Source organism: Pituophis catenifer, unplaced genomic scaffold (assembly GCF_029215685.1).
Source record: "Pituophis catenifer annectens isolate HBS135680 unplaced genomic scaffold, rPitCat1.0.hap2 SCAF_17, whole genome shotgun sequence".
Classification (NCBI taxonomy): Eukaryota; Metazoa; Chordata; class Lepidosauria; order Squamata; family Colubridae; genus Pituophis; species Pituophis catenifer.
Window position 1 is genome coordinate 7,216,478 of NW_027256897.1, and position 23,990 is coordinate 7,240,467.

A 23,990-nucleotide genomic window follows, 5' to 3' on the forward strand; every position below is an offset into this window, starting at 1 on the left:
CCCCACGGGCCTTGAGTTTGACATCCCAGTCCTAAACTAAAAATCAGCCTTATTTGTTAAATGTCAGTATCCCGCATCCCAGGCAGCTGGGATACACCAAGTAGAACTCACCTGTTAAGTTATTGCCGATCAGTTCCAAATATTGGTCCAGGGAGGTGAGGATTTTATAGCCAGCGCTGTTGATGAGAATTCGGGGCTGAAGACTTCTTTCATAGGCCTAGAGATGGGAACATATAAACATATAATTTTCATGCGGTCAACATTCCTGCCACTAATGGCCTCCCCTAAAGCTTTCATGCTAATGACCTCCCCTTTAGCTTTCATACTTTACATCGTCTAGATGTTCAAAGCAATTATGTCCGAAACTGCCTACTAATTTCCAGGCTGTTGGAAAATTCCTTTTCAAGCCTTCGTTTTCAGTGCCCTTGGCAAATTTACAACATTCCCTACTGGTACTATGGATCTCTTCGGTCTATCATAGCTACCCTAGCAGCCCGTACTTTTTCAGTGGCATAATAATAATAATAATAATATAATAAAAAATGAGTATTTCTCCTGAGGTCTTCTCTTGGAACTGAATGACAGTGTGCAAACCCAAGAAGTGCATCCAATTTTGGTCATCACACTATAAAAAAAGATGTTGAGACTCTAGAAAGAGTGCAGAGAAGAGCAACCAGGATGATTAGGGGAACTGGAGGCTCAAACTTGCGATGAACAGTTGCAGGAACTGGGCATGGCTAGGCTAGTGAAGAGAAGGACCAGGGGAGACAGGATAGCAGTCTTCCAGTATTTGAGGGGCTGCCACAGAGAGGAGAGGGGTCAAGCTATTTTCCAAAGCACCCGAAAGCCAGACAAGGAATAATGGATGGAAACTGATCAACCTGGAAATAAGGAGAAATTTCCTGACAGTGAGAACAATCAACCCATGGAACAGAAAGTTGCCTTCGGAAGTTGTGGGAGCTTCATCACTGGAAGCTTTCAAGAAGAGACTGGACTGCCCTCTGTCAGAAATGGTGTAGGGTCTCCTGCTTGGGCAGGGGGTTGGACTAGATGATCTACAAGGTCCCTTCCAACTCTGTTAATCTGAATTTATCTACAATGAACAAAGGTCTGGAGGCTAAAACAAACGAAGAACGGTTGCAGGAACTGGGCGTGGCTAGTCTAGTGAAGAGAAGGACCAGGGGAGACAGGATAGCAGTCTTCCAATATTTGAGGGGCGAGGAGAGGGTCAAGATATTTTCCAAAGGCCCTGAAGGCCAGACAAAGAAGAATGAATGGAAACTAATAAGAAAATAATCCAACCTAGAAATAAAGACTTTTTCTGACACTGAGAGCAATCAACCCATGGAACAGAAGCTGCCTTTGGAAGTTGTAGGAGCTTCATCACTGGAGGCTTTCAAGGGGAGACTGGACTGCCATCTGTCAGAAATGGTGTAGGGTCTCCTGCTTGGATGGGGGGTTGGACTAGATGACCTACAAGGTCCCTTCCAACTCTGTTGATCTGTTAAGAAGCTACAGATATCTGGGGAAAAGATTGTATCTTTAAAGACCCTCTTGGTCCATTGGTAAGAAAGAAGCTCCACCTCACTTGAGAACTTCACCCCTGCTTTTTTCCTCTTTTTGTTTAAAAAAGAATCTCCTCCGTGATTAAGAAAAAGAGGGGGAGAAGGACTGAACTAACATCGATGAATCAAAAACAATCCAGGGAATCCGTTCCTTCCGATGATCTATTAGCTGGCCAAGCGAGGAGGAGTTGAGCCTCTTTCTAGAGGATCTCCTTTTGGGCAGAAGGGTCCTTTGGTGTGGCCATCCCTCAAGTTGCTTGGGAAAACAATCTCTCACAATGCTTGGGTACCAATCAAGAAAAGAAAAATGGCTTGGTTTTTCTCATCTCAAAGATGCTTTTCCAAAAGGCAACTGGACTTTCTTCGTTTTTACATTCCTGGAAGCTTCTTTCGGTTCTGATCCTTGAGAACTTCAGAAGCGAAGAAGCTTCTCGGATGAGAAGTGAAATGTTTTTAAGGGGAAAAAAGACCCAAGAAAGTCCAGTTGTCTTCTGGAAAAGCACCTTTGGGACAACCATGACCTGAATGATGGAGAGTCTCCTTTGACTTGGTTTTTCTCCTTCTCCATCCACCAAACAACCCAAGCTAGCTTTGATGAAACAATCCAGAACCTCACCAGTTTGTTCTCGTAGAGCACCAGCCCGTAATTGAGGGGTACGACACTGAAACGGTTCCTCCATTTCTTGTTTTCTTCTATGTATTGGAAGAGGTTGCCTGAGAAGATGATCCGGTCTTCCAGAGGTACCTTGAGATACATAGAGAAGGAGAAACACCGTGAGCTGGAGAAGACATTCTCTTGGACACTTTTGAATGACTTTGGGGGACTTTGGCACGCTACAAGCAGCCCATGGAGGACCTGTATACTGCACGAGTCAAAAAGAAAATATCTACAGACCCCTTGCATCCTGCACGTAAATTGTTTTAGCTCCTACCCTCAAAACGATGCTATAGAGCAGTACACACCAGAACAACTAGACACAAGGACAGTGTTTTCCCCGAATGCCATCACTCTGCTAAACAAATAATTCCCTCAACACTGTCAAACTATTCACTAAGTCTGCATTACTATTACTATTAATCTTCTCATCGTTCCTATCACCCATCTCCTCCCGCTTATGACTGTATGACTGTAATTTGTTGCTGGTATCCTTACGATTTATACTGATTGTTTCCTAGTATGATTCGATTGCTTATTTGTTCCCTATGACTATCATTAAGTGTTGTACCTTATGATTCTTGACGAATGTATCTTTTCTTTTTATGTACACTGAGAGCATATGCACCAAAGACAAATTCCTTGTGTGTCCAATCACACTTGGCCAATAAAGAATTCTATTCTATTCTGTCCTGTCCTATCCTATCCATTATTCTATTCTATTCTATTCTATTCTATTCTATTCTATTCTATTCTATTCTATTCTATTCTATTCTATTCTCTATCCTATCCTATCCATTATTCTATTCTATTCTATTCTATTCTATTCTATTCTATTCTATTCTATTCTATTCTATTCTATTCTATTTCTATTCTATCCCCTCCCCTCCCCTCCCCTCCCCTCCCCTCCCCTTTTCTTTCCTTTCCTTTCCTATCCTATCCTATCCTATCCTATCCTATCCTATCCTATCCTATCCTATCCTATCCTATCCTATCCTATCCTATCCTATCCTATCCTATCCTATCCTATCCTATCCTATCCTATCCTATCCTATCCTATCCTATCCTATCCTATCCTATCCCCTATTCTATTCTATTCTATTCTATTCTATTCTATTCTATTCTATTCTATTCTATTCTATTCTATTCTATTCCATTCCATTCCATTCCATTCCATTCCATTCCATTCCATTCCATTCCATTCCATTCCATTCAAAAAAAAAGAGTTGTCTTTTTTGATGCCTTTTGTAATGTTCCACATTTATTTTAGGTTTGGTTTATTTTCAGTGAATCTATTTTGAGGTATCAACCCTTGCCAAGGGGCATACATGCTGTTTTAAACGCCTTCCTATTGATACCACCAAAGAAATCCAGACTCTAACTTCCACTACTTAAAAAGGCAATCTAAACATTAAAGCCACCAACGGGGGAAGAAGAATAAAACAATCAAAAGCCAAAAGAAAGGAAGTTCTGTTGAGAAAGGGGGGGGAGGGGGACGGAGTCAAAATCTGAATTATCTGCAAATATTGGGACAGCTCAAAGATCACAAAAATGGCCAAGCACGCTCAAAAATAGCATTGCCCAGTTTGGGGGGGGGGGGAGAGAGATAGGGGGAATCCCAAATATTTGCAGAGTTTCATCCGTCCTGGGACGGCTTAATAAACAGGTTAGAAACAAATGACAATAAATAAATAAATAAATCTGAGTCCTCAAAATATCCAACTGTCTATTTTAGCTTGCATAGATTTAAAAAAAAAAAAAGTTGTACAGGCAGTGTCCAACTGAAACAGTTCATTTATAGTGACTGTTCGATGTTACAACAGCCCAGAAAAACGTGACTTGTGACCGTTTTTCGCACTTACAACCGTTACAGCATCCCTGTGGTCAAGTGATCAAAATTTGGACTCATATTTAACATCGTCTTCTTTTAACGACCCCATAATCCCTTGCGGGGTGGAGTCTGGGTAACTGAATGGAGCTAGCGGAGTGTTTGAATGGCCGGATGCCCTTCCTGTTACCAAAGCGGAGTTTTGTTCAGCAGATACATTCTCATCATGCCCGGAGAGAGAAATATCTGCCTCTACCTAGGATCGAACTCACAGCCTCCTGATTGTGAGGTGAGAGCTCCACCTCTAGGCCACTGACTGCACCACTCTGCCTGAATTCATATTTCTGATGGTTGCAATGCCCCGGGGTCATGGGATCCCCTTTTACAACTGGCACAGCCTCCCAGCAGTCATGGGATTAAAAATTTGGCCGCTTGGCAATTGGCTCGTCCTTACGATGGTCGCACTGCCTTGGAGGTCACCATTTGCGACCTTGCCAACTGCCTTTGGACATGCCAAATAAATGAGCGTGGGATTCCCTTAACAACTTTGGTGATTCACTTCACAACCCGGGCAAAAAAAGCTTGCAAAATCAGGCACAGCTCCCTGCAAAACTGCCTTTGCTTAGCGACAGAAATTCTCGTCTGAATTGTGGTCGTACATCGAGGACTACCTGTACTGGGGGGGACAAGTGTTACTGCACAGAAAGGGGGAAAGATGGACAGGTATGACACTTAAATAGCAATAGCACTTAAACTTATATACCACTTTACAGTGCTTTTATAGCCCTCTCTTAAGCCGTTTACAGAGTCAGTCTCTTGCCCCCCCAGCAATCTGGGTCCTAGGAAGGATGGAAGGCCAAGTCAACCTTGAGCCTGATGAGATTTGATCTGCCAAATTGTAGTCAGCCGGCAGTCAGCAGAAGTAGCCTGCAGTACTACACTCTAACCACTGTGTCACCACGGCTAAATCAGTGGTACCCAATCTTTGCAGTAAGGGAACCAGGCCACACGAGTGGTGGCCCTGTTCCAAATAGACCAGGGCCTGGTAGTGGGCTGGTGCCCGTGGCTTTGGGACCCCTGATTTCTATCATTGTTAGCGTAATATGCTGGTGGTCTGTCTGCCCCCCAAGGGCTGGTCATCCGGATGCGATGGGGTTAGAAAATGGAGCATCCCTCCTGATTAAAAACCCAGGGCAGACGGAATCCTGCACGCCTGCAGTCTGCATCTGGGCGTCTCCTGGTCCTTGGCAGACAGGCCGAGTTTGCAATTAAGCACTTAGGCTGTTTATATTTGCAAGAAAGAGCAGAAGATCAGCTGGGAAGAATAATCACCGCCTCTGTTATTTTTTCTTTCCCTTTTTTTTTGGGGGGGGAGGGAAGTGGTGGGGGGAAATGAACCAGCCGACAATACAAACAATGGAACAGCAAAGTCTGTTTGGCCGGCTCTAATTTCAACCCGGCCCAGGCGCACACAAGACAATCTTTCTGTGCCTTGGCTGGAGAACGCTGAAGTCTAAATTCAGGGTAAAAACCAATCTGAGAGCCAGCTTGGTTTAGTGATTAAGGCACAAGCTGGAAACCAGGAGAAGGTGAGTTCTAGTCTCGTCTTTCATGGCTAAGCGGGTGATTTGGGGCCAATTCCCAGGAGACAGGGAGTTCTAGTACCACCTCAGGCATGAAATATATTTGGCTGACTTTGGGCCAATCTCCAGGAGATGGTGAGTTCTAGTACCACCTCAGTCATGAAAGTAGGTTAGGTGACTTTGGGCCAATCACCAAGAGACAGTGAGTTCTAGTACCACCTCAGGCGTGAAAGTAGGTTAGGTGACTTTGGCTAATCCCCAGGTGATGGTAAATTCTAGTACCACCTCAGGCATGAAAGTAGATTGGGTGACTTTGGGTCAATCACCAGGAGACAGCGAGTTCTAGTCCTGCCTCAGGCGTGAAAGACGGCTGAGTGACTGTGGGCCAGTCCCTCTCTCTCAGCTAGTCCACTTCACAGGGTTGTTGTCAGGGAAAAATAGGAGGAGGAGAAATGAGTATTGGGTATGTCCAGTACTTCAAATGATTTGTACAAATAATAAAGGCAGGATACAAATAAAAAAAAAAAGTTGGGAAACAAATCTCAAGAAACCATTTCTGTTTTGATGCTGACAAATTTGTTCCCGGATGCTCAGCAGGAGCTGAACTAAACCTGAAGGTGTCACCCAGGAGTGGGATTCAGCCGGTTCGTACCAGTTCAGGGGAACCGGATGTTAATTTTACATCCGGTTCAGAGAACCGATAGTTCCGATGACCGGCTGGCCCCTCCCCACTCCTCCCAGGAGTCCCCACACGGCCCGTTTTGGATCCCAGGTAAGTGCAGGGGGCGCATGGAGTCCGGGGAGGTGGAAAATGGGCCTCCCAGAGGCTTAGGAGGGCGAAAACGGGCCTATTCCCGGCCTCCAGAGAGCCTCTGGAGCCTGGGGAGGTGAAAAACGGGCCCTCCACAACCCGTTTTTGCTCCCAGGATGGTGCAGGAGGCCGACTAGGCCAGGCCCACCATGGCCACGCCCACCCAGCAATTCGGGCAGAGAACCGGTTGTTAAATTATTTGAAGCCCACCACTGGTGTCACCTCATTTAAATCCCATCTCACCATCAGCTCTTCAAACAGAATTATTTCACTCATTTGCTGGGTTCTCCCCACCAAAGAAGTAAAGTTTACTCAAAGCACTAAACTGTTCTAAAACACAGGTTAACTCTACCCACAAACTCGACAAGGCGGTTGTGTGGACACCGCTGTTTTCAACAACCCTGGTTAAGCCATTCTTTGCCCCCTTGCGCATCTCTTCCACCCTTTCTTCTGTTTTGCCTCCTAGCGACAAACGTTCCTCCTCATCTGTACCCTCACGTGCCTGTACCGTCTCTCAGAAGACCCTCGGGACAATGTCTCTGATCGTTATCGGAAAGACATAATCGCCTTCCTCTCGTACGATAACACTTGGGACGCCTCCAAATCCTTCCTTCCTCCACCCGAGGACTTCCCTGAGGAACCCTCATGAAGAAGAAGAAGAAGAACTAGATTTTTTTGGGGGGGAGAGGGCAGCTTTAGAACCTATTTCTCAACAGGTTTCCCCGAGGTGGTGCGTCAAGTCTGACTTACCTTGCGATGCAATAGTTGGGCTTGTGGAGCCGTTCCCCCTTCGATCTCAAAGCGGACGCTGTTAAACAGGGCAAGGCCATATTGTTCCTGGTAGAATTGGCTAAACTCCGTCAGTATCTTCTCTGTCTTCCCTGCAAAGTGAGAAGGAAAATCTTACATGAGAAGGGACAGAAGTTGGAGGTCCACGTTTAAGTCCCACATCCACACCCACCGGTCTAAGCAAATCTGGCCCACCCTTGTCTGGAGTTTGGAAGCCGAGCAAGCTCAGATTTGACCAGTAACTGGAACAAAGACCTTCAATCAATCAATCAATCAATCAATCAATCAATCAATCAATCAATCAATCAGAATAGAGCTGGAAAGGAACTCCTTCTAGTCCAACCCCTTGCTCAAGCAGGAGACCCTATATCAGAGATGGCTAACCTTTTTGCTGTCATGTGCCAAAAGCGGGGGGAGTGGGGGGGGGTTTGCGCATGTGCGTGTCCACACCCATAATTCATTGCACCCTGCACATGCGTGCATTACCCACCACCCTCGCGCTCCCCCTGCTTTTGGCACTTAATGGCACGGTGGGCACAGTTGGCCTGTTTTACACTCTCCCCAGGCTCTTCAGGAGCCTGGGGAAGGTGAAAACTGCCTTCCCCACCTCCCCAGAGGCCCTCCGGAGGCTGGAAACAGCCGAAAATCAGGTGTCCGGTGCGTGGATGCGTGCTGGAGCTGAGCTAGGGCAATGCAGCGTGCGCCCACAGATATGGTTCTGTGTGCCACCTGTGGCACGCATGCCACAGGTTTGCCATCACGGCCCTATATCATTCCAGACTAGTGGCTGTCCAGTCTCTTCTTAAAAACTTCCAGTGATGAAACATCACAACTTAGGAGTAGAAAGTCTAACTAATTAGCATCTGAGCGGGTTAATAATAATTTGGAAATACTAATGCTCTGATGGTCATTTTGAAAAATCCTTCCTTAGCGAGCACCGAGAAGCCAAGAGGAACATACACGGCAAATTTCAAGTTTGTAGGCTTTACGGTTCTGGAGATTTCGTGATTAAGGCGCGAGTGCTTTTCGCTTTAATATATATATATATGTTTTCTGAGGTTTTCGCGGGTATTTGTATGTAGGTCTTTGGTTATTCGGGTTTTCTCCCACGTAAAATTGGAAGTGTCTTGGCGACGTTTCAACGAAGTCTCATTCGTCATCTTCAGGCTGGTGTTTTCGGCTTCGTGCTTCTAGGATTTCACATTGCTCCTAGAAGCACGAAGCCGAAAACACCAGCCTGAAGATGACGAATGAGACTTTGTCGAAACGTCGCCAAGACACTTCCAATTTTACGCGGGAGAAAACCCGAATAACCAAAGACCTACATACATACATAGATATATATATATATACATATAGATTCTAACAACAGCCCTGCCTAAGAAAAAATAATGCAAGTCAATTGACCATGGTTACCAATCGCCAGAATAAACATTTCAACCGAGTCCCTCCGGTTCTAAGCTAAGATTCCTGTTCTTACAAAAACGCGGTTCTGAGGTGTGTTGGGACACCATAGATGCCAGCTGCCCTAGGCTACACAACAGGAAAGGACAACAGATCTGGAAAGGCAGTCTAGACTCATGGATAAATATAAAATCCACAGCCACAGAAACAGCTGCGGCAGAAGCTTCCCAGGGAAAACTGCAGGGACCCAACCAGCTTGTGAACGGAACGCAAAAGGCAGACATTGTGTCGCTCGCTCAGCTTGTGCGATATTGCACAACCCGGTGGGATGTTAAAGTGAAAGGGAGGGAACTCCCTGTGGCCTACCCCTCACTTCCCTATTCCCAACGGGAATTCCCCCTCTTCTTTATTGGTTTAAAGGGGAGTGCCAGGCATTGGTGTTTTTCTTACTTAATTAGATGATTGAAGTATTGCTTTTGAAATTTCCTACCTGAGGAGAAGGGAATGTTGCAGAAATTCTAGGTGGAATTTAGGAGCGTTTTTGCACTTAAATCAAATAGGGGCAAGTAAACTGATAGACGAGAAGATTTGTAGCTCAGGGTTGAGCTGTGGGGTCCTCGGTGCTCTCTGAGCTTCCTTGCAGATGTTTCATTTACCCAACTACCCTGTTTCCCCCAAAATAAGACATCCCCAATCACGCTTTTGAGCACATGGCAATAAGGCCAAGCACTTATTTCAGGGTTCAAAAAAATATAAGACAAGGTCTTATTTTCGGGGAAACATGGTAGGTGACATTGTCAATGCTAGAAGGGAACTAGATTTGCTCTATCTTCTAGCATGGATGATGTTACCTCGTTTGGTAATGAAATGTCTGCATGGAAACCGCCAAGTTCAGAGAGCACCAACTACCCACAGTCCTCCTCCTTCTCTCCACACCACTGTAGACATTCCCTTCCAACACTGATGATGTTACTTAGTTGGTAATGAAACATCTGCATGGAAACCACCAAGTTCAGAGAGCACCAACTGCCCACAGTCGTCGTTGTCGTCGTCCTCCTCCTCCTCCACTCCACTAATTCCCTTCCAGCACTGATGATGTTACCTAGTTTGGCAATGAAACATTGGCATAGAAACCACCAAGTTCAGAGACCAACAAGGACCTCCTCCTCCTGTTCCTTCTTACCCAAGCCATTCTCCAAGCATCTGCTTTCTCAGTTAGAAGCAGGAGTAGCCAGGAAGTAGGCAGTGTCAGCATTCCAGAAAATGCTCCTCTTCTCCTCCTCTCCCACGCATGAGAAGGAGGCAGCATGGAAGCTTCTGGCCTAATATGGCTTCCAAAGCTGACAGGCAGAATGATAAGAGGGTTAGAGAGTTTTTAAAAAACCCACGTTTCAAATTTTGATCGCATGACCACAGGACACTGCAATAGTCGTAAGTGGGAGGACTGGTCGCAAGTCACTTTTTCAGCACCGTTTTACCTCCGAACCGTCGTTCAACAAATGGTCATAAATTGAGGTCTACCTGTAGTGTGGAAGTATCCCTAAACCCAGACCCCGGCTCCGATGTAAAAGGGACACTGGAAACAATCCACATTAAAACATACACCGTTCACACGCATCAAACCGAAAGCAACTCATCGCTTTCCTGCTAATGAGCCGCGGTGGCATAGTGGTTAGAATGCAGTACTGCAGGCTACTTCTGCTGACTGCCGGCTGCCTGCAATTTGGTAGTTCAAGTCTCACCAGGCTCAAGGTTGACTCAGCCTTCCGTCCTTCCGAGGTGGGTAAAATGAGGACCCAGATTGTTGGGGGCAAGAAGCTGACTCTGTAAACCTCTTAAAGAGGGCTGTAAGGCACTATGAAGCGGTATATAAGTCTAAGTGCTATATCTATCTATCTATCTATCTATCTATCTATCTATCTATCTATCTATCTATCTATCTATCATCAGCCATAGTGGCACAGTAGTTGGAATGTGGTATTGCAGGCTAATTCTGCCGACTGCCAGCAGTTCCATTCTCACCAGTTCAAGGTTGACTTAGCCTTCCGTCCTTCCGAGTTGGGTAAAATGAGAACCCAGATTGTTGGGGGGCAAGAGGCTGATGCTGTAAACCACTTAGAGAGGGCTGTAAAAGCACTGTGAAGCTGTATGTAAGTGCTATTGCTATTGCAAAGGATCGACTCTCAGTGACTGGGTGCTGGGAGCTACAGTTCAGAACATTTTGAGAAGGCACGTCACACACCCTGAGTGCAAACAACAACACTCGGGCTACACGCAGACATGAAATCATGGTGACTCCTCAGGGGTCACTTCTGCTTGCAGAAATTCCAGCTTAGTCACTCCTTCCGTGGCCACCAACCCCCCACCCCTCCACGAGAAAGAGCGAAGGCTGCATTCCTAACTCAAAACTGCAAAGCAAGCAGAGCCTCCAAATCAAAGAAATAAATGATTTCGAGAAATGTCACAACATCACCAAAAAGGCATTAAGAGTTGCCAACCTAATCTTGCGTAGCTTCTTCTCCGGTAATATCACACTACTAACCAGAGCATACAAAACCTTTGCTGGACCGATTCTTGAATACAGCTCATCTGTCTGGAACCCGCACTGCCTATCGGACATGAATACAATTGAACATGTCCAGAAATATTTCACAAGAAGAGTCCTCCACTCCTCTGCTCACAACAACCAGACTTGAAATTCTGGGCTTAGAAAATTTAGAACTATGCCGCCTTCGGTAGGACCTAAGCGTAGCTCATAAAATCATCTGCTACAACATCCTACCTGTCAGTGACTACTTCAGCTTCAACCACAACAATACATGAGCACACAATAGATACAAACTTAAAGTGAACTGCTCCAAACTCGATTGCAGAAAATACGACTTCAGCAACAGAGTGGTCAATGCCTGGAATGCACTACCTAACTCTGTGGTTTCATCCCCCAAACCCCCATAACTTTAACCTTAGACTGTCTACTGTGGACCTCACCCCATTCCTAAGAGGTCTGTAATGGGGCGTGCATAAGCGCACCAGCGTGCCTTCCATCCCTGTCCTAATGTTTCCTCTATTTGTATCTATTTTATGTATTCAATTCATGCTTATGCTTATATGTATCACCTAATACATTCTTGACAAAATAAAATTAAAAAAAAAACACATTCTACTTCCATGCCCGGTAAGGCAAAGCAACTGTCGGATGAGGGACCCAGATACAGTGATGAAATCCAAATTATTTTACTACCGGTTCTGTGGGCGTGGCTTGGTGGGCGTGGTGTGGTGTGGTGTGGCTTGGTGGGCATGGCAGGGGAAGGATACTCCAAAATCCCCATTCCCTCCCCACTCCTGGGGAAAGGATACTGCAAAATCTCCATTCCCAGCCCACTCCAGGGGAAGGATACTGCAAAATCCCCATTCCCTCCCTACTCCTGGGGGAAGGATATTGCAAAATCCCCATTCTACGCCACTCCATTCCTGGGGGAAGGATGTTGCAAAATCTCTATTCCCGCCCCACTCTGGGGCCAGCCAGAGGTGGTATTTTCCGGTTCTCCAAACTACTCAAAATTTCCGCTACCGGTTCTCCAGAACCTGTCAGAACCTGCTGAATAGCACCCCTGATATTTACATACATACCAGTGGTGGAATTCAAATTTTTTTTACTACTGGTTCTCTGGGCATCGCTTGGTGGGCGTGGTGTGGCTTGGGAGGCATGGCAGGGGAAGGATACTGCAAAATCCCCATTCCCTCCTCACTCTGGGGCCAGCCAGAGGTGGTATTTGCCGGTTCTCTGAACTGCTCAAAATTTCCGCTACCGGTTCTCCAGAATCTGTCAGAACCTGCTGGATTTCACCCCTGCCCAGATAGCCTCCTTGGTACCTCTGGCCAGAAGGCAAAACATCTCAAAACAGACAGAGTGCTCCCTGCCCAGCAATATGGATTAATATCTGAAAAGTGTAAAGAATGAGGAAGTGTACAGATCTCAAGAGTTTGATTTCCCTACCACCGAATAAACCACCCCAGGTCGTATGAGCTAATGGCAGAACTATGGACCTAGAAATGTGATGTTAATACATCTGCGAGTTTGCTTTAAAGCCAACCGTGTCCACCCCGATCCATTATAATAAAAATTTGGCATCGGGGTTTGTTTGCTTTAAATGACAGGGATTGGTGAGTGGCGCTTTCTTAATCTCAAAACTTGTGTTTTGTCTTCTGATAGACAAACTATCTCAACGGATTTAACTTAGAACAATTAATCGGTGGAACAACTTTGCCTCCAGAAGTTGTGAGCGCTCCAGGTTTTTAAGAAGAGATTGGACAACCGTTTTTAAACCGAAATGGTTTAGGGGTTTTCTGCCTGAGCAAAGGGGGTTGGGCTAGAAGACCTCTAAGGTCCCTTCCAACTCTGTTACTCTGTTCTGTTAACGTCAGAGATCTGCTTACAGACAAACATTGCAATATGAGTGCAATAAGCCTGGATAGCTCTGCACTAAAGCACTGTAATTTAACACCAGCTGTCTGCAATTAAAGTAAGTTCGAATCTTGCCAGGCTCAAGGTTGACTCAGCCTTCCATCCTTTCTAAGGTAGGTAAATTGAGTTTGTGGGGGCAATAAACTTCATACAAAAAGTACAATAAACTTCATACAAAAGTATGAAGGCTATTGCTTAACGCACTGTAAGCCACCCTGAGTCTCCGGAGAAGGGCGGCATATAAATCAAATTTAAAAAATAAAATAAAATAAAGAAGGGGAATAATGAAGAGTATTTCAGAAAGAAAGAGCAGGATAAGAAATGGAACAACAGAGCTGGTTAATATGGAAACCTACCTTAAGGAGGTTGGCAACAGCTTGTCTAGCAACCCATAATTGTAATTCTAATTAATTCTAATTCTAATTCTAATTAATTCTAATTCTAATTCTAATTAATTCTAATTCTAATTAATTCTAATTCTAATTAATTCTAATTCTAATTCTAATTCTAATTCTAATTCTAATTCTAATTCTAATTCTAATTCATTCTGCTCTGCTCCGCTCCGCTCCCACTCCACTCTACTCTTTAGATACCACCAATAATATATGGGGAAATTCTTACTATTCCTTGGGATTTTTTTTAATCATAGGAGGAATTTTGTTGCTCTATGGTAGCAAAGCTTCCGAAGGACTTTTTCAACTAACAGGCTGAAGTTTTTGTGAGCAGCAGCTCAATTCTAGAGTGGCTGGATTGATTTTTTTTTGGGGGGGGGGTTTGTCTGTCATTTCCTTGCCTAAATACGGTGTCACCTCTCTTCTAGCAAACATTATAATTGAACGCAAGCCTGAATACCTCCAATTAGATTGACAACACTTCTTTTTGACAGGGTCTCCTCACATGTCAAAGTGTTTATCTTCTGGAGTCCTTGGTGCTCCAAGCTTAACCACAACTGATAATGTTAGCGAGTTGGGTAATGAAACGTCTGCAAGAAAAATCGCCAAGCTCAAAGAACACAAAGGACCCCCCAGTCCTCCTCCTCCTTCAAACCCAACTCCCTTCTAGCACTGATGATGTTATCTAGTTAGGTCACGAAATGTCTCCAAGAAAACAACCAAGCTCAGAGAGCACCAAGAACTCTGCAGTCGTCCTCTTCCTCCTCCTCCTCCTCCTCCTCCTCCTTTTCTCCTTCGGTTTCTCCTCTACTCCACAAACCCCTCTCCTTTCTAGCACTGATGATGTTACCTAGTTGGGTCACGAAATGCCTGCAAGGAAACCACCAAGCCCAGAGAGCACCAAGGGCCCTCCACTTCAACCCTGAGCTACAAATATTCTCTTCTCTTGGGATATATCTTTCTTTTCTCCCCTGGTTTCTTCTGCGAAGGGCAATGAGACATTACAAGTAAGAAGGGAAAGGGCAGGAAAGCTGATGCAACTCTTTCCTCCAATCCAACCGAGGACCCCCATCTCAAGATCTAGGCAAATCAAGCTGCAAACTTATGCCAAACTTCTTCCCTGTTCTTTCCACAGGTAGGCCTCCAAACACCTTTCAACACCTCTGAACTTGGCTAGCAGGTTTTGTCAAAGAGGGGAGGTTACCAATTGAAGGACAAAAACAGCCACCATTTATCTTCCTTCCTTCCTTCCCCTTCCATTCCTCCTTCCAAGTCCTTCCTTCCTTTTTCTTTTTCTCCTGCTTTCCTTCCTACCTTCCTTCCTTCATCTCCTTTCTCTTTCCTTCCTTCCTTCTTTCTTTCTTTCTTTCTTTCTTTCTTTCTTTCTTTCTTTCTTTCTTTCATTCTTTCTTTCTTTCTTTCTTTCTCTTTTTTTCTTTCTTTCCTCCCTCCCTCTTTCCCTCCCGCCCTCTCTCTCTGAACTTGGCTGGTAGGTTTTGTCAAAGAGGGGAGGTTACCAATTGAAGGACAAAAACAGCCACCATTTATCTGCCTTCCTTCCTTCCTTCCTTCCTTCCTTCCTTCCTTCCTTCCTTCCCCTTCCATTCCTCCTTCCAAGTCCTTCCTTCCTTTTTCTTTTTCTCCTTCCTTCCTTCCTTCCTTCCTTCATCTCCTTTCTCTTTCTTTCTTTCTTTCTTTCTTTCTTTCTTTCTTTCTTTCTTTCTTTCTTTTCTTTCTTTCTTTCTTTCCTTTCTCTTTTTTTCTTTCTTTCCTCCCTCCCTCTTTCCCTCCCGCCCTCTCTCTCTGAACTTGGCTGGTAGGTTTTGTCAAAGAGGGGAGGTTACCAATTGAAGGACAAAAACAGCCACCATTTATCTTCCTTCCTTCCTTCCTTCCTTCCTTCCTTCCTTCCTTCCTTCCTTCCCCTTCCATTCCTCCTTCCAAGTCCTTCCTTCCTTTTTCTTTTTCTCCTTCCTTCCTTCCTTCCTTCATCTCCTTTCTCTTTCTTTCTTTCTTTCTTTCTTTCTTTCTTTCTTTCTTTCTTTCTTTCTTTCTTTCCTTTCTCTTTTTTTCTTTCTTTCCTCCCTCCCTCTTTCCCTCCCGCCCTCTCTCTCTGAACTTGGCTGGTAGGTTTTGTCAAAGAGGGGAGGTTACCAATTGAAGGACAAAAACAGCCACCATTTATCTTCCTTCCTTCCTTCCTTCCTTCCTTCCTTCCTTCCTTCCTTCCTTCCTTCCTTCCTTCCTTCCTTCCTTATCGCCTTTCCCTTTTTCTTTCTTTTTTCTTTTTCTTTCTTTCTCTTTTTTCTTTCTTTCCTCCCTCCCTCCCTCTCTCTCTCTCTCAAAAAAAGAACAGTCATGTGAAAATGAGCACACTCTTTAAATAGATACTAAGGCAGTACAATGCAATCAGCTGATCTGGTTAGAAAACAGCAAGATACGAAGGGGAAAAAAATGCTATCTAACTGACTGGTGGGTTATAGATTAGGAGCCAGATCTAAGCAAAGTGGAGGAAAAACTCGTTTTCGCCCAATTTCTATTAACCAGCCCTCAAAGGTTCCCCAAACAATATGCCATTTCCAAGAACTGCTCATCAGAAAAAAAAAAAAAAAAGGATTTCCTCTTCCTTAAAAGAAAACACTACTTATGTTTAAACCACACTGGCATTTCCCCCCACCCCTAATCTCTAATTTCCCCCAGCCCTGATCTAAGGATTTTAGACCGCTTGCAATCTGGGTTTATTTTCTCACTCTGTATTATTATTATTTTTAATTCCATTTTGCATCCAGAAGATTGGATGTTTCTTGCTGCTGGGCCACTGCTGACGTTTGTTGCTGCAGAGTGTGTTACAACTAAATCCCAGAGGTGAAGCCGACTAAACCTTGTTTTAGCTGACAAAAACCAAGCCCAGAAACTGTCAGACGTGACAAGTTCCTGATCCGGGACTGGCAGGAGTTTAGAATGGTTTCATTTTTTTTTCTTCAAAGAAGAATTAGCACCTTGCCATAATCCTTCTCAAAGTTTCCAGCTAAACCAGATCAATGATTTTGCAATGCAGGTAGTCCTCGACGTACAACCACAACTGAGCTCAACATTTCTGTGGCCGAGCGAGACGGTTAAGGGAATGCGGTCCCATTTTACCACTTTTCTTGCCACCGTTGTTAAGTGAACCACTACAGTTCGGTTCGTCACACGGGCGTTAAGCAAATCTGACTTTGCTTGTCGGAAGGTTGCAAAACACTGCAACCGTCATAAGCATGAGAGAGTGGCCAAGCGGCTGGATTTGGATTCGCGTGACCACAAGGATGCTGCAACGGTCTTTAAGTGCGACAAACGGTCACTAAACGAACTGTCGTAACTTGAGGACTTTCTGTATCGAATGGTTTCAGTTTGCTTCAAGGAAGGATTAGCACCTCGCCGTAGGCCAAAGCTATCATCCTTTCCCCTCTGCAAAGTTTCCAGCCAAACCAGATCAAATGATTTTGCAATGTAGAAGAAACCGAGAGCCAACTTTTCATAAGATGGATGAAGCAGAGCAAAGGTATTACTGGATTTTGTTTTCTCTCTTCCAGTTTCGAGAAGGATCTTCTTGGGCAAGAGAGATTTTTTTTTTTAATAGGGTAAAGTTTTTTTTTATTTTTAAGACATGCATCAATATCATCAATAACTTTGCACGGACAGTGTGGCGTCTGAGTGTCATTCATTTTGATACAAAACCAATATAAGGTAAAGGTAAAGGTTCCCCTCGCACATACGTGGTAGTTGTTCCTGACTCTAGGGGGCGGTGCTCATCTCCGTTTCAAAGCCGAAGAGCCAGCGCTGTCCGAAGACGTCTCTGTGTCATGTGGCCGGCATGACTCAACGCCAAAGGCACACGGAACGCTATTCCCTTCCCACCAAAGGTGGTCCCTGTTTTTCTATTTGCATTTTTTATGTGCTTTTGAACTGCTAGGTTGGCAGAAGCTGGGACCAGTCATGGAAGCTCACCCCGTTATGCGGCACTAAGGGATTCGAACCGCTGAACTGCCGACCTTTCGATCGACAAGCTCAGCGTCTTAGCCGCTGAGCCACTGCATCCCTCTGAAATACAAGTAAAAAATTATTACATTGTCCAAACTTACATGGTCTAATGTTATTATACCTATTTATATCAGCACATATTCCTTCATTTTTTCAATTATTCAATATTAGCTACATCCTTCTAATAGTCATAACATTATTCTTGGGCGTATCTGATAACATACTTTTTCAAAATCCAATCTTAACTTCTGTATGACTGTATGACTGTAACTTGTTGCTGTATCCTTACAATTTATATTGTTTCCTAGTATGATTCGATTGCTTATTTGTTCTCTATGACTATCATTAAGTGTTGTACCTTATGATTCTTGACAAATGTATCTTTTCTTTTATGTACACTCAGAGCGTATGTACCCAGACAAAGATCCTTTCTATCCATCATCTCTCACCCACTTGGAAGTTTCACTTCTTCTCTTTTTAACTTGCCTCTCATACTCCTGCCTTGGGTCTTCATCTACATCCTTCGTTTTCAACCCAACCATTATTTCCATCTCCACTATTTTTCTTGCTGCCAATCTACCCACGGGTCAAGTGAGATCTTTAGAACACGTCCAGTTGGGGATTGAGATGGTTTCTTGAAGGGCAAAACCCCAAAGGAGAACTACGTTTTGTGACTGAGGTGTCCCAATCTTCCATAAATGAAATTCACAGCAGACTTCAAATCGACAAGAGCGAAGATTCATCCAGTTCAACAATTTATTTACACATTCATCAGCCAAGAAGATGCTTCTAGGAAGCCCACAAGCTCGGGAAGCAGCCTCTTTCCCCATTGATGTATTTCTATTGTTGTTGGTGTTAGGTGCACACGGATCACACCTGCCCCCACGGCCTCTTGCAATGGCTGATCCTGAATGTCTACTTGTTCCAAGTCAATTGAGGCCGGTCCCTGTTTCCTTCTAGTTGCCCGATGATGCTTTAGAGACCTGTGTGGTACTTTGTCTACAATTTTATCTCAACCCTGGTTGTGTTTGGCTGTTTAGGCAAGGCAACAGTTCGTGACTAGTAGGAAAATAGAAAGGAGAGGGAAGGAACTGCTAGGGCAGGACTGAGCAAAACAGACACACGGGCAAATGGGAGGAAGGAAGGAAGGAAGGAAGGAAGGAGGGAAGGAAGGAAGGAAGGAAGGAAGGAAGGAAGGAAGGAAGGAAGGAAGGAAGGACAAAGTCTAACACATTCTATAATTTTGGGGTTCTGTTGAACAAGGAATGAATGAATGAATGAATGAGGGAGGGAGGGAGGGAGGAAGGGGAGGAAGGAAGGACAAAGTCTAACACATTCTATAATTTTGAGGTTCTGTTGAACAAGGAATGAATGAATGAAGGAAGGAAGGAAGGAAGGAGGGAGGGAGGGGAGGAAGGAAGGACAAAGTCTAACACATTCTATAATTTTGAGGTGCTGTTGAACAAGAAATGAATGGATGAATGAATGAATGAGGGAGGGAGGAAAGGGAAGGAAGGAAGGAAGGAAGGAAGGAAGGGACAAAGTCTAACACATTCTACAATTTTGAGGTGCTATTGAACAAGAAATGAATGGATGAATGAATGGATGGATGGATGGATGGATGGATGGATGGATGAAAGAATGAGGGAGGGAGGGAGGGAGGAAGGGAGGAAGGAAGGACAAAGACTACAAATTCTATAATTTTGAGGTGGCCTTCAATGAGTGAGTGAGTGAGGAGGGAGGGAGGAAGGAAGGAAGGAAGGAAGGAGGGAGCGAGATTCTGTACAAACACAGATCCACCTGCTTAGAAAAACAGTCCCACTTATATTCCTTCCTATCCACTATTCTTACTTCAAGTCCGTCTTCTTCAGCGAGACAGGAAATAATTAACACTTCAAATGATCTGGCAATTTGTCATCCTCGCCTGACACTACAAATTCTCTCCACCAGCCAGGAGAGAAGAGATCAAGACAAGGTCAAATGCACATGTGGAGGTGGCATTTTCTTGAAAACCATTCTCTAAAGCAGCGGGTGGGATTTCAAATCCCAGAATTCTCCAGCTGAACGGTTGAGGAACTCTGGGAGCTGAGATACAGATATCCTGAAGCTGCCAAGTTTGAGAAACGTCGCTCTAAAAGAATAGTAGGGAACACGTGACCGATATTAAAATCAATTTGATTCACAACATTGCATTTCAAATCGAATTAATGCGCCGGGTTCTACATTGAATAATAATAATGCCCTATTAAAATTTGCAAACCAGGCAGGGTTAGGGCAATTATTGTCTGCATCCCCAAAATTTTATTCCACCGCACCCTTTTGTTTATTCTTACATCAGGGTTGTGACTCCGTTTTCAGTGTCAACACAACCATTTTTAAAAGATGAGCCAGATGCAAAAGATGCAACGAAGCAACCGTGTTTTATTCGCAATCCACCCAGAACCTCAAAAAGCATTTTTTTTTCTGGAAAAAAAAGATATATTTGGCTCTCTTGCTAATTTGTGTCCTGCTTCTTTTGATTCTCACATGGGGAGAAAGGGAAATCAATGACTCCATTACATAAACACAAATTACAGATAGTCCTTGACTTACGACACTTCGTTTAGTGACCGTTTGAAAAAAGGGGACCGATGATCGTCTCGCACTTATGACCGTTGCAGCATCCCCCAGGGTCACATGATTTGCATTCGGATGCCTGACCACTGACTCGCATTTATGACAGTTTCAGGGTCCCCGGGGTCGTGTCGTCCCCTTTTGTGAACTTCCGATGAGCAAAGTTGACGGGGAAGCCGGATTCGCTTAACGACCAGGTGACTGACTTAACAACTGCAGTGCTTCACTTAACAACTGCAGCGAGGAAAGTTGTAAAACGGGGCAAAACTCCCTTTTTTAAAAAAAAATATAGTACAAATTTGTACATCTCAGTACAAATTTTAGAAAAATTTGTACTGCCACATATATATGTACCATTAACTATTACTTTTGCTGTTTGCTTATAATATATTGTCTTAATCACATTTAAAATTATTTTGCCATGATCCAACATATTCTAACCGTTGTATCATAACTTGCCAATTTACACTGTCAAAAGCTTTCTGTGCATCTAAAAAGATCAATGCCATTTGCTGTCCTGAGTTGTTTTTCACAGTATTCCAATGTGTCTAGAGTCAAGAGGACCAAGGGAAAAATTTAAAGATTTCCAGCTAGTTTCAGACCTCAGCTATTTTCTCCATTTCCTCCTTCCCCTCTTTTTTGCTTTTTGGAATGGAATGTCTTTTTGGAATGGAATGTCTCCATTCCAAGAGATCAAGAAACAGAATGGGAAAAAAGGCTGGGTGGAGTTCCAAAATTTATAGCTATAATTCAAAGCTAAATGCTAGCTTTGTGGTAGAAACTCCTTCGCATCATCCTCCAGACAACAAACAGACAGGTGAGTAGCCCAGAGCTTAAGAGTTTCACCTTAGAAGATAAAAAACAAAACAAAAACTGAAGACAGAATGCTCCTACTATTCCTACAGAAAAGCAATTGTACTGGAGAGTTTTTATGTCTCTCACCAGAAGGAAGAACAGTTTCTAACAGTGTAACAGAGTCGGATGGGACCTTGCAGGTCATCTAGTCCAACCCCCTTTGCCCAAGCAGGAGACCCTACGCCGTTTCTGACGGATGGCAGTCCAGTTCTTACAAATCACACCTAGACAGAAACTCTGCAACCTTTCGGTGGCCAGGATTCATGCAGGTAGTCCTCATCTTACGACCCCCAAATTTCTTGTTGATAAGCGAGAGCGTGGTTAAGCAAATTTTGCTTCATTTTGCTATCTTTCTTGCCACGGTTCTTAAGCGAATTGCCGCAGTTGTTAACTCAGTCACACCAGTCGTTTAAGTGAATCTGACCTGCCCATTAACTCTGCTCATCAAAAGGTCACAAAAAGAGGATCACGTGACCCCCCGGGACGCTGCAACGGTTATAAAGATAAGTCAATTGCCAAGCGTCTGAATTTTGACCTCGGGGATGCCACAATGGTCATTAAGTGAGAAAAACGGTCATCGGTCCCCTTTTTTTCAGTGCGGCTGTAACTCCGGATGGTCACTAAATGAATTGTTTGTAAGCCAAGGACTAGCTGCATTTCAAATTCTAGAAAGGGGGGAGTGGTTGGTGTAAAATGAGCGGAGTTTTTATTTTTTATTTTTAAAGCAACTATTTTTAGTGTGTTTTTTTTCTCGGCCATTGTTTTTCTTCCTTCTTCCGGTTTCCTTTCAACGGGATGAAAGAGAAGCCGGTTGGCAAAATGTCCTTCAAAGGGGAAGAGGACAGATACAGATTAACAGAGTTGGAAGGGACCTTGCAGGTTATCCAGTCCAGGGATGGGCTGCTGGGGGTTTGCAGGGGTTCGGGAGAGCTAAGATTCTGTGCAGTTTGGAGAACCTCCAAATCCCACTCCTGGCTGGCCCCGCCCACACCTGCCATTTTGGATGCAGGTGAGTGCAGGGCACGCATGGAGGCTCGGGCAAGGTGAAAAACGGGCCTATAGGAAGACCAGAAATGGACTTGTTTCTGGCCTCCAGAGGGACTCCGGAGCCTGGGGAGGCCGTTTTTGCCCTCCCGGAGGTTAAAGAAAAACCTCGGAGCCTGGGGAGGGCAAAAAACGCTCCCCCGTCCCACGGTGGTGCAGGAGGCCGACTAGGCCACACCCACCATGGCCACGCCCACCCAACAACCGGGCAGAGAATCCCTTGCTAAAATTTTTGAAGCCCACCCCTGATCTAGTCCAACCCCTCCACCCAAGGACAGCGGTAGGAATTGTCCAAAAATGAACGAGAGGCTCCTTGGTTGTCGAGAGGATCAAGGAACCATGTGCAAATGTCCCACCCGCCCATTTTTCATCCGCAGGAGAAAAAAAAAAAGGATGCAGAATAAAATCCACCTTTGGCATTTGTACGTGCATTTTTTTTTTACCCGCTAGGAAAGCGGTTGAGCTTCACTCCCACAAGAGCTAGTTAAATCTTTCAATTTTAGTCAATGATTAGCCAGGTTCTAATCGGAAGGACAATTAACTCTGGTTGAGTGGAAACTAGGAAGCAAGAAAACAGGCCAGACGTTTGGCATTCGACAAACCGCGCGGTCCCCTCCTTAAAGCACGCACAAACACCGCTAAGCAAAGACCATTATCTCCGCCCTAACCCTTCAGTTTATACACTTATCAACGGTTTTATGAGTAGCCGGAAGCGGTTTTCCATCTTGGGGCAAACAGAAGCCGCTCAAAAGGGACACTGAGTCCTTTCTGGATTCCCGAGGCTGCACAAATTCCATGAGCAAACAACCGAAGAGGCGGCGTACCACTCCACACTCGGCTCCAGAGAAGGGTCAATTTGATTCTCCGTGAGGACTACGGACAAGGGTCTCTCTCTACACCCTCCCCTGAGACTCAGCCCAATGCCGCTGCACATTCAGATTCAGCGTCCAATTACACTGCAAGACAATCTCTCAGAAGATTGAATCCTAAAGCTGGAAGGGACCTTGGAGGTCTACTAGTCCAGCTCCCCGGTCAAGGCAGAACGTATAGCATCTTGGTCAAATGTTTGTCCGGTCCATTTATGAAAACTTACAGTGATGGAGAACCCACAACCCCAGGAGGCAAGGTGTCCGTCCGTCCGTCCATCTATCATCTATCTATCACTGTCTATCTACCGGTATCTATCTACTTATCTACCTATCCATCCATCCATCCATCCGTTCATCCGTTCATCCACCATCTCTCATTTCTCTCTCTCTCTCTCCCTATCTATCTGTATCTATCTATCTATCTATCTATCTATCTATCTATCTATCTATCTATCTATCATCTCTATCTATCTACCGGTATCTATCTATTTATCTACCTACCTATCCATCCATCCATCCATCATCTCTCATCTCTGTGTCATCTATCTATCTATCTATCTATCTATCTATCTATCTATCCATCCATCCATCCATCCATCTCTCATCTCTCTCTCTCTCATCTATCCATCCATCATCTCTCATCTCTCCTATCATCCATCCATCCATCCACCATCTCATCTCTCCCTATCTATCCATTCACCATCTCTCATCTCTCTCTCATCTATCTATCTATCTGTCTGTCTGTATCTATCTATCTATCTATCTATCATCTCTATCTACCAGTATCTATTTATCTACCTATCCATCCATCCATCCATCCATCTATCCATCCATCATCTCTCATCTGTCTCATCTATCTATCTATCTATCTATCTATCTATCTATCTATCCATCCATCCATCCATCCATCTCTCTCATCTATCCATCCATCCATCCATCTCTCATCTCTCTCTCTCATCTATCTATCCATCGTCTCTCATCTCTCCTATCATCCATCCATCCACCATCTCATCTCTCTCATCTCTCTCTCTATCTATCATCTATCTACCTTCCTACCTACCTACCTCTCTCTATAATTGATCTAGTTGTCTGTCTGT

The 23,990-nt window shown here is 44.5% G+C and overlaps 1 protein-coding gene across 1 annotated transcript in view; it reads right to left on the minus strand.

Annotated features, from left to right (window-relative positions):
- The window catches only part of NIBAN2 (niban apoptosis regulator 2), an 80,888-nt gene that overhangs the window by 31,539 nt on the left and 25,359 nt on the right, over positions 1–23,990 (minus strand). The window contains exons 2-4 of the mRNA XM_070955612.1: positions 7,193–7,323; positions 2,182–2,310; positions 112–217 (exon numbers count right to left, since the gene is read on the minus strand). Coding sequence (XP_070811713.1) covers positions 112–217; positions 2,182–2,310; positions 7,193–7,323 — 366 coding nt within the window. The remainder of the gene's footprint in view (positions 1–111; positions 218–2,181; positions 2,311–7,192; positions 7,324–23,990) is intronic.